At 38.8% G+C, this 11,763-nt stretch overlaps 1 protein-coding gene across 1 annotated transcript; it reads right to left on the bottom strand.

Annotated features, from left to right (window-relative positions):
- Positions 1–5,860: 5,860 nt before the first annotated feature.
- Positions 5,861–6,097, bottom strand: LOC140718672 (ubiquitin-like protein NEDD8). Its single transcript, XM_073032701.1, has one exon. The coding sequence runs from the start codon at positions 6,095–6,097 to the stop codon at positions 5,861–5,863; it is 237 nt and encodes a 78-aa protein (XP_072888802.1).
- Positions 6,098–11,763: the final 5,666 nt, after the last annotated feature.

Raw genomic sequence — 11,763 nt, 5'->3', positions numbered from 1 at the left:
GGTTGTGCCCTCTGATCCTTAACTCTCCATCTCCTTTTTATCCAGGCCTTTCAAAATTTAGTAGATTTCAATGAAATCATTCCCCCCCCCCCCCCGCAACATCTACCCCATCCCTTTAAACTCATGTGAGTATAGGGCCAGAGCCATCAAACATTCCTCATATTAACCCTTTTATCCCAAGGATAATTCTTATAAAGCCCCTACAGATCCTCTCCAACACCAGTACATCCTTCCTTAGATATTGTGCCCAAAACTGCTCATAATACTCTAAATGTAGTCTGACCAAAGCCTTATAAAGACTCAGCATTACATTCTTGCTCCTTAAAGAGCTGACAGTGTACTTTCACAAGCCAATACTACGTTCTGCAAAGCAGTGTTGGCAGTGACACTCAACTAAGTGTGATCCCACTAGGAACTACAGCATGTGGTTACCATTTTAAAGCTCCTCTCTTGGTGATAAACATCCCATTGTTTATTAAACTTGTTTTTGGCCAATTTCAAAAACGTTGAGCAACAAGCAACCTGGCATCAGTGCCAAAAGCAACATTGTGCAGGGCATGCAATCAACTGAATGGAAGGATGTTGCCTCCAGTACTTGGAGAGCACACCAATGAGGATCAGAGTTCCAATTAAAACAAATCAAGGATGCAAGTGTGGAAGTACTGTTGAAATTAGTCACAAATAGTTCAAGAAAAAGGTTTGAAAACATTACAAGCATTTCAAATGGGGGCGATGGCATCAAGAGAGTGGAAACTCACTGGTGCAGGAGATATCACACTGCAACCAAGCAGTTGGAGGTCTGTGTGTTAGTAAAGATATTATAAATGTTACTTAAAATGTAGCATGCAAAAATCATGGAACCAGGGGAGTTCCGAAATTAAAATATTTAACTTAAAGCATATTTAGTATGAGATAATATTATAGTAAGTATACCTTAGACATTCTCTGTATGAAATGCCATAGAAAATTAATTAGATTTAATAGAATTTAACAGGTGCAAATGGGCCATTCAATCAAATAGCCTGTTGTCAGTATATAAATACCAAATGAGCCTTCCTCACATCTCTCTCCACCTAACCTGCTAGTATATGTTATTCCTTTTATCTTCTTTGCTTATTTAGCACTGTTACAATATTAACACAATTCATGTCAACCCCTGCTTATGATTGCATGCCCATGTTCTTAGCAGACAAGATATACAGGAGAATAAAAATACACAGCTGTAATTATGTTGAGCACCTCTAACAGCAATACATTTTCCTATAAGTTGTATGACGCTATTGCTCTGCATCATGAACACCAGTGGCAGTTGTTGAGGCTGTTTATAGAACATGATCCTTAAAATCTGTTCACTGTATTTCAGCGGTGGTTTTTACAAAAGTATTTTGTAAGTTACCTGAAGCTGAAGAATTCAGCATTATTTGCTGAAGAATGCAACGTGATCAATTAGTAAGTTCTTTCTTTTCTTTTTATATCTTTTTATTAATTTTAAGAAAAACATAAGTGAACTATGAATACAAAATATTTGAGAGTACATAATTAATAGTTTAAATAGACAATCAGATATATAATAATCAATATATAAGGCCTCCCAAACTCATAGTATTAATGTAAAAGAATCGAAAAAGAGAAAAAAAAAACCCAAAAAAACTAAAAAACTTTTAAAAAAAACTAACCAACATGGGCAATTGCATAATGTTAAATACATACAGTAGTGCCGATAACTCCGAACCTCCATCCAAATAATTAAGGATAATAACAGTAAGGTTTAGGATCAGACCATTTAACTCATATGAAAATGTTGAATAAATGGTCTCCAAGTTTCCTCAAATTTAACTGAAGAATCAAAAACCACGCTTCTAATTTTTTCTAAACTCAAACAAGAAATAGTTTGAGAAAACCACTGAAATACAGTTGGAGGGTTAATTTCTTTCCAATTCAGTAAAATAGATCTTCTAGCCATTAATGTAACAAATGCAATCATTCGTTGAGATGAAGCGGATAGACGATTATTATCTATCATTGGTAAACCGAAAATTGCAGTAAAAGGATGCGGTTGGAAATTGATATTTAAAACTCTTGAAATAATATTAAAAATATCTTTCCAATAATTTTGTAAACAAGGACAAGACCAGAACATATGAGTCAATGAAGCAACATCAGAATGACATCTGTCACAGGTTGAATTAACATAAGAATAAAATCGAGCAAGTTTATCTTTAGACATGTGAGCTCTATGTACAACCTTAAATTGTATTAGGGCATGTTTAGCACAAATAGAGGACGAATTTACCAGTGATAAAATTTTTTCCCATTGCTCAGTAGATATAGGACAATGCAATTCTTCTTGCCATTCCTTCTTAATTTTTTCTGATACATCTGGCTGTACACTCAATCATATTATAAATGATAGCTACTAAACCCTTTTGACAAGGATTGAGGGCTAAAATTCTTTCTGTAATGTCCAATGGACATTCTTTCGAAAAAGACTTTAATTCATTATATAAAAAATTTCTGACTTGCAAAATCTAAAAAAATGGGTTTTAGGTAAATTATATTTATTAGATAGCTGTTCAAAGGACATAATGTTATCATCCAAAAACAGATGACGAAAACATGATATACCTTTTGTTTTCCATAAAAGAAAAGCTTGATCTATAGATGAAGGCCAAAAGAAGTAGTTAGATATTATAGGACATGACAGCATAAACTTATTCAAGCCAAAAAATTTACAAAATTGAAACCAAATTCGTAATGTATACTTGACTATGGGATTAGTTATCTGTTTATTCATTTTGAATAACGAAAAAGGAAGTGAAGATCCTAAGATTGAAATCAGTGAAAAATCTTGCACAGATTTACATTCCAAATTTACCCATTGTGGGCAAGCAGCTGTAGTCGATTCTTGTGTCCAGAATATTAAATACCGTATATTAACTGCCCAATAAGTAAAATCTTAAGTTTGGTAGAGCCAAGCCACCCTCCTTCTTAGGCTTCTGTAAATATTTTTTGCCTAGTTTAGGATTTTTGTTCTGCCACAAATAAGAAGATATTTTAGAGTCAACCATATCAAAAAAAGATTTAGGAATAAAAATTGGTAATGCTTGAAATAAATATAAAAATTTAGGTAGTATCATCATCTTAATAGCATTAACTCTGCCTACCAATGACATAGTGGAGACCACCTAATAGCAAGTTGTATTAGTAAGTTAGATACTCTTTTGGAAGCTTGCATTGGACATCACTGTCACAGAACAAGAGACCACAGGCACATACACTCAGTGTCCACTTTACTAGATGCACCTGTACACCTGCATATCAATGCAAATATCTAATCAACCAATCATGTGGTAGCAACACAATACATAAAAACATGTTGACATGGTCATGAGATTCTGTTGTTGTTTAGACCAAACATTTTGATCGAAGTAACTTTGATCATTGCTTGCCACATTCTTCCACCTTCAAAGACATTCCTTCACCAGGCACAGCATCCCCTTTTCTCCCCTTCTCACCTGAACTGTTCCCTTCGTGAGTGTTGGTGTACTTGCACTTTTCTTGTTACACAAGTGTGGCGGTGGACAAACTCAAGTGCAGAACATGGGCACAGAAGCAGAGACAGGAGGTGTTATTGACATAACAAGCGTGGAATCAGTATCCAGGACCAATGATAGACTTTAGAACTGGCAGTCCTAACAACCATGAAAAGAGGTTACTTACACTGGAGTCTACCAACAAACAGGCAGTTCCTTGTTGTGATCACAGGGTGTTTATGCTGCATCTTCTTATGGAAAACAGGTGTGTGTAGTTATTGGCACCTGGGAATGATTGAAAACCAAACGAGGGGATTGAGGGCCAATTCCTGAGGTAAATAGCAAGGTGGGGAGATTGCCCAAAGGGACCATGACATTTCTACCATCCACTCCTATTCAAATAGCACTTTCCCTTGCAACTACAGGTGATACAGCACCTTTCCTTTGACCTCTTCCCTTCACACCATTCAACAACACAAACAGTTTTTTCTAGGTGAAACAGCAATCCGCTTGCATTTCTAAAAATCTGGTGTCTGTTGATGTCCATAATGTAGTGGTGTCTACATTGGAGAAACCAAATGCAGATTGGGTGATCACATTGTGTAGCGCCTCCATTCAGCCCATGCGAATGACTGTGAGCTTCCTGCTGCCTGCCACTCTGATTCCTCATCCTCCTCACTTTTGGTGTGTCCTCCACTGTTACAGTTAGACCCAGCACAACTTTAAGAAACAGCATCACATTTTCCATCTGCAGTCTTCTAGACTTAGACACCTTTCCACATCACCCAACTCAGTGTCATCTCGTGCTTATCATTCCTCTTGCATTCACATCCAAATTATTAGTATTAATCATAAATGATAAAGGTGCTAGCAGAACCCCTGTGGTGCACCACTAATTGCAGGAATCCAATCAAAAAAAAGCATTCTTCCAATTTTGGTTCCTATTAGCAGACTGACATTGGATGTCGTGTGCCATAAACTTCTGGGCCAAACATGCAGACTCTAAGCAAGTGCCTCACTCATAATACCTGTGCCCTGTCTCCATCAATCTTTTTAACTAAGTCCTCAAAAGTCAAAGTAGTGAGACAGGATTTTCTACACAAAGCCATGCTATCCCTGATTAGTTCTTGCCTTTACAAATGTCTATTGCCAACAACACTGCAGAGATTTATTTTGAGCTTTATAGCAATGATTTCACTGTGAAATATAAACTAAGAAGAGAAATTATGTTTTCAAGTGCACAGTGTCGCAGGTGGCCACAGACAAATGATAGGATGAGAGAGCTAGGAGTGATGATGAACCATCTATTAAATTTAACATCAATAAAGTTGAATAGATCAGAGAGGAGGCTGAAAATGATAAGGAGATGCAGATGGTTTCTTCAATAAGACTTTTAGATGATGAAAACTCCAGTGGCAAAAGATATCATTGGTCAATCAGAGATGACATCAATGTGATCACATAGATAGCATCATGCTTAACAAACTAACACAGCAGTGTTGTCTCCGGAAGATCTATGAAGACCATACGGCTGTATAAAAATGCAAATGGAACCTGGATCACTTGTATATAATGTATTGAAATGTACAAAGAAACTGAGGAAATGTTGTTACCATGCTCTTATGACAGAAGTATAGAAGTACACAACAAAAAGGAAAGATAATTATGATTTAAGTATAATCTAAACAATGATATACAGTATGATTCAGCTTGTTCACACCACAACACTTGCTAATGAACAAGCAAAGTTGATTTCATCATCATCGACACTTCATTCAAATGAGGATACAGCTCCAATCTGCACCAGAACTAATGAGACAAAAAGTATCAGGTGAAATACCAATAACATCAAATGTAAATTCGACAATATCACAACGCACCATCTCATACAAAAGAGGAATAAGTACATCAAGATGCTCAAAATAGAGATGTAAATTCTCATCACCCAAGCAATATAATGAGTAATACAGTAATAAGTGTGACAAGTAATTGCAAATTTGCATCAGGTTTTGAAATATTTGATTTGTTTTGAAATGTAATGGGAAATGGCCAGGAAATAAACTTGCAAAGAAAATGTGATATTATATAAATACCTAAACATGCATTTTGACCTTAATGAATCACCAGTGCACATATGCCCTTCTTCACAGCCCAGCCGTGCCAACCAAAATGTCTATCTGAGGTAGTCCCATTTGCCTGCATTTCATCAATTTCTGTCTAAGCCTTTTCTTTTCATAAACCCGTTCAAGTATCATGTTGATGGCACGGTGTGTGTTTGGGGGTGGGGGGTGGCATTCTGGGAGAGAGGCACATGGTGTAAGGTATCATCATCGACTTTGTCCTCTCGAGGCCAGGTCCAGTTGGAGCACAGATTCTTTCTGTATCTTGTCGTCCACTGCTATTTTCTCGTGGTTCATCTGTTTCCCACTGAATATGAGGCATTGCTGTTGTGGAGGAATCCCCTCTTGTTCCTCCACGCACTCTTTAATCCTATCCTCTTGGTCTGTGGGTTCAATTTTGATTTCAGTCTCCTTCCGGGTCACTGTCTTTACTTTAGTCAGCATCTTTCTCTCTCTCTCAGTTCACTGCCACTGTCACCTTATGAACAGTACCAATACTCCTGAGCCTAGTTTCAGTTTATGGACATAAAATCAATCTATGCACTGTATATAAGCTACCTTATGTATTTATATTTATTGTCTTCTTTATCTCATTTTTTTGTGCTGCATCTGAGCTGGAGTTACAATAATTTTGTTCTCCTTTACACTTGTGTACTGGAAAAGATGTTAAACAATCTTGAATTTTGAAATATAGTAATTGTACATACCTCTTTAGCTTCTTCAGGCAGTTTTTTCCATATACCCTCCTCCCTCTGTTTGTCACTTTTAAATCTTTTCCCTCTAACCTTAATTCTCGGTCCTCTAATTTTAGAGTACCCTTCTGTGGGAAGAAAACTGTGATCATTCAGTTGATCTACACTCCTTGTAGTTTTCATATACTGTATCTCTTTAATGTCATAAGAAAGATGAAGAATTAGGAGCAGGAATCGGCCATCTGGGCTTTTCAGCCTGTTCCCCCATTCAATAAGATCATGGCTGATCTGGCCACGGACATCAACCCGAAAGAAAATTTGACAAGAAAGGATATCAATCAGGTAAGCTCGTCTCCATCATGAATACAGATGCGTCAGACTGGATTCGACAATCCAAATCAGAAAGCAATGTGCCACACGGCATCTATACAGATCATTTCATCGCAGCAGCATATTTAGGTAGTGCAAGGAAAAAGCAATAACAGAATGCAATATGAAGTGTTAAAGTGCAGTGCAGGCAGGCAATAAGGCTGCAAGGCCACGATGTGCTACAGTATTTTGCAAAAGTCTTACGTATAGCTCGGGCACAGTACTGTAGTAATTTTATGTCTTGGACTGCACTGCCGCCACAGAAAATAAAAAGATGATTTTTGTAAATGATGATAAACCTGATTCTAATATGGGTCTCTATTGTGGACTGAGAGTACGAAGAGGGTAGGAGAGGGGAAACATGGTTGGGAACAGGGAAAGAGAGAGGTAACACTTACCCAACAGGCTGGTATATGTCTAGGGGAAAAGGAGATCCAGCCACTCACCAACCCCACCTCCCGTACACGCAGGTGCTGTCAGAATCAAGTTTATGCCACGCACACACACACCATATCAAACTCACACCAGATACCGTTATGGAATACACTTTAAAGATTTTACTAAAACTAAAAGAGTACTATGCAATACAGTATATATGAAGGAAAAGAAAATAAAGTAAAAGGCGCCAACCTATCAAAGTTCAGTCAGTTTAGTGCACATCGTTGGAGCTCAACCATCAAACCATTCGACCCCTCGTTGCTTTCCTCCGACCTCCACGTCCTTGCACCTGGGACCACCCTGGTGGTCAACCGAGCAGTGCAGTGTACGTCCACCTTCCTCGGCGTCTCCTTCCCGCCTCCCCTGAAAAGACCGCAAAAACTCCCAAGCTCCCAGCCTCATAAGACAAAATAACATTCCCCATTGGTTAACAAATGAATACAATCAGCAAGTCTAAAGCTAAACAACTGCGAGAGAAAGCACTTATCACACAAAGAAGCATTCCTATTAACAAAACAAAGAAGCCATTTTGATTAACATACACACATTGTACATAATATGGGTCTCTATTGTGGACTGAGAGTGGGAAGAGGGTAGCAGAGGGGAAACATGGTTGGGAACAGGGGAAGGGAGCGGGAAGGGAGCAAGAAGCAACAGAAAGACATTCTGTATTGATCAATAAACCAATTGGTAAAGGATCTTGTGCTCAATAAACCAATTGTTTGGAAGCAAATGATCTTATCAGGTGTCTCGGGGTGGTATGTCTGCACCTGCAGCAACCCCCTGCCCCAGCGCTCCTTCTCTGCTACTTGTCCCATACCCCTCCTGCCACACTCAAATTCGCTAATCCCAACTTTGCTCTCACCAGATTTACAAACTCACTCTCCACTCCACATTGGCAAATGCAGCACTGTGCCAAAGTCTTAGGCACCCTAGCTACATATATGTGCCCAAGACTTTTACACAGTACTGTAGATGACATCAAGATAGTTAGTCTGAAAATTTTTTTAAAAAATGATTTAAGCCACAGGTTTGTGTCTTACAGCAAAATCAAGAAAAAGAAAAAAAAACTTTTCAACAGATTGAAACTACCCCCTTCCCTTGCAGCTACTCCTCTCCATTCAAATGAATTTAATCTTCACCAGATCTTACCAGCTATAAACTCAATAAGCAGCTAAGGAACTGCAGAAGTCAATGCTCCATCATGAGAATGTAATTGTTCAGATACTGGGCATCAACTTATGTAAAATTTAGAACTTTTTTTTTGCAAATGGTTAGTGTACATACCTGAAAAATCTCACAGAAAATAAGGTGAATGCCAACACTTCCTCATGGAACTGCTAGTCTCCTTTTGGGAATTTCCATTTGGCCTTTACTGGTGACCTCTTGAACCTCATAAACTATTAAACATTTAATTTTTCATTCGAATCACTTTATTGTAATTTTTAGTCCCAAAACTGCACCACATATATTTCTCTCTATTGTGGGAAAGTTCAGTAGGCTAATCCTGATTTTTGTTACTTAATATTAAAGTTTATACAGGGATTTACACAGGAGTTACTTGGTGGGAAACAGCTGTAGATGCTTTTTCCACAAATGAGAAAGATCTCATAGCCCTCAGAAAGGGAATCAAGCACACTGCTGCTTCCCAACCTCTTGAAACAAAGAATACGTTAGGAAAAAAAAAAGCTGGCTAGACTGGGAATAAAATTGTGCTCTTCAGCTTCATACAGAGTTGGTGGGAGTTATCCTTTCTGTCAGGGGATATGTTATACTTCTCCAGTGAGTTGGTGGGCTGGTGAGAATGCAAGGATTAGGGAAAAATAATAGACATGTGTTTGAAAGGTTGGGGACTTGAGGGTCACGGGGAACTGCTACAGAAAAGGAGATGAGGTCTAGGGCAGTTCACCCATGGTGCAACAGGCTTGAAAGGTCAAACAGCCGAGTCCTGCTGAAAATCAAAAAAAAAGCAGATGCTGGAAATCTAATCAAAAAGCAGAAAGTGCTGGAAATACGCAGCAGGTCGGGCTGTATCTGATGTGGAGAGGAATGGAATCAAAGTTTTGGATTGGATATCCTTCATCCGAACTGAAAGGAAGGGAAAAGAGGCTTCTAAAGATGCAGGTGACTATCTGGCAGGTTAAAACTGGAGTGGCCAGGGGCATATATTGTAAACAAGATCATCTGGTCAGTGAGTGAACATAGCAAGAGGAAGAACATAGACAAAAGTAACCTGACTGTAGAAGATGAGAGTTTTGAGGTTCAGAACAGGAGGGCAAGCCCAATAGGTCAAGTTGAAGTTGGATATATAGTATAGGTACAAGGGATTAATTTAGTTAATTACTAGTTTAATTAGTTTGGCACTACACTGTGGGCCAAAGGGCCTATTCCTGTGCTGTACTGCTGCATATTCTAAAAACAGGGAGACATAAAAGACAGCAGATGCCAGAATCTGGAGGAACAGGCAAACTACAGGAGGAGCTTAGCATGTCAGGCAGCATGTATGGATGAAAATGGCCAATTAATGTTGTGGGTTGAGACTTCTATCCTTCTGTAATCACTTACTTGATTGGACCTCTTGTACGATAAGATGGAAATATAACATTAAATCTACCTCATTATAATATCGCACTTTATTGTTTACCTGCTCTGCACTTTCTCTGTAGCTTTTACACTTTATTCTGCATTGCTGTTCTTTTAACTTGTCCTCCACAACACAATGTGTAATGATTTGATCTATATGAACAGTATGCAAGACATGTTTTTCACTGTATCTTGGTACATATGTCAATAATACACCAATACCAACACACTTCATCTGGAGCCTTTCGCTATTTCACAGGAATTGTTCCCATCATGACTTGCTGATTCAGTTGTCCATTCTCACCAAACAACCCCTTCCTTATGGCATTTTCCCTTGCAACACTTGCCCTTCGCTCCCCATCATCCAGAGACCCAAACTGTCCTTCCAGGTGAAGCAACTGTTTACTTGCACTTCTTCCAATCTAGCACACTGAGTTTAGTTTTAACAATGTGGCTACCTCTATTTCAAACCACAGACACCAAAGATATCTGACAAAAGTGAAAGAAACTCTATTTAGACTTGGAGTTCAGGCTGGAATGACATCACTTCTTAAAGGACTCTTAAGAAATGTTCGTGTTGTGCTGAGGTAGCTTCCTGATCTTTAGCCTAGCCTTGGATAGGGATAGGAACAGATGGTATGGGAAAGTATTTAATTGAAAGAAGAATAGCCAGTCTTGTTCAAGGAAGGCGGCAGAAATTCAAATAACCATGTATTACAACATTAGTGTGTAAAAAGCATCTCTGAATAGGCAACACGTCAAATCTTGAAGAGAATGGGCTACAGCAGCAGAAGACCATGAACATACACTCAGTGGCCACTTTATTTGGTACAGAAGGTCCCTAATCCTAATAAAGTGATCATTGAGTGAACGTCAGAGATAATAAACCTGATTCTGATTCTGACTCTGATTGTACATTGGGAATGAATGTACTGAGGAAAATGCACAACGGAAACGTGATGGTTGTCAAGAGAGCACTTGCAGAGAAGGGATGGTAGGATGAAAGAACCATGGTTGACAAGAGAAGTGGAACATCGAGATTAGAGGAAGAAGGAAGCATCCATAAGGTTTACAAAGCAAGGATTAGACAGGGCCCTTGAGAAGTATGAGGTAGTCAGGAAGGAGCTTAATAAAGGACTTGGGAAAGCTAGAAAAGCACTTGAGAAGCCCTTTTTTAGTACGATTAAGGAGAACCTAAAGATGCTCTAGAAATATTTGAAGAACAGGAGGATGACTAGAGTGGAGGTAGAATCGATCAAAAATAAAAGAGGAAGCATGTGCTTGGGGATCCTTAATGAATACTTTGTTTATGTATTCATCATTGAGGGACCATGACGAATGTGAGGATATAATTGAACAGATGCTGGAACATCTCAAGGTTAAGAAACAGAATATGCTGGAAGATTTGCAAAACATTAGGGTAGATAACTCCCTGTGATTGGACAGAATATACTCAAAAGTTCCTACAGGAAGTGAGGGGAGAGATTGCTGCATCTTTGACGATGACCTTTGTATTCTCATTGGCCACAGGAGTAATGCCAGAAGACTGAGGGATGACAAATGTTCCTCCTTTGTTAAGAAAAGTTATAGGAATAATACTGGGAATTATGGATCAATGAGTTTTACATCGGTAGTGGGTAAAATATTGAAATGGATTCTTACAGACAGGATTTACAAGCATTGGGGGAAGCATCGTCTGATTTGGGATGGTCAGCATGGCTTTGTGAGGGGAAGGTAGTGCCTCGTGAGCCTGAGTGAATTCATAGAGGAAGTATCAAAACAATGGTAGAATGGTGGATATGGTGTATATGGATTTTAGTAAGGCGTTTGACAAGGTTCCCCATGGTAGACTCATTCAAAAAGTCAGGAGGCATTGGATCCATGGAAAGTTGGATGAATGGATTCAGACCTGGCTTGCCCATAGGAGGCAGATGGCGTTAGTTGATGGAGCTATTCTGCCAGAGGTCCGTGACTAGTGGTGTTCTACAGGGGTCTGTCCTGTGATCACTGCTCTGTGAGTTTTATAAA

The sequence above is a fragment of the Hemitrygon akajei genome, chromosome 30, assembly GCF_048418815.1.
Source record: "Hemitrygon akajei chromosome 30, sHemAka1.3, whole genome shotgun sequence".
NCBI classification, from domain to species: domain Eukaryota; kingdom Metazoa; phylum Chordata; class Chondrichthyes; order Myliobatiformes; family Dasyatidae; genus Hemitrygon; species Hemitrygon akajei.
Note: the sequence above shows the minus strand (reverse complement) of the source record. Positions and strands in the feature narration are given on the sequence as shown.

Excerpts from the sequence above, each read along its gene's own strand:
- LOC140718672 (XM_073032701.1), bottom strand. The coding sequence starts at position 6,097 with ATGCTGACTAAAGTAAAGACAGTGACCCGGAAGGAGACTGAAATCAAA.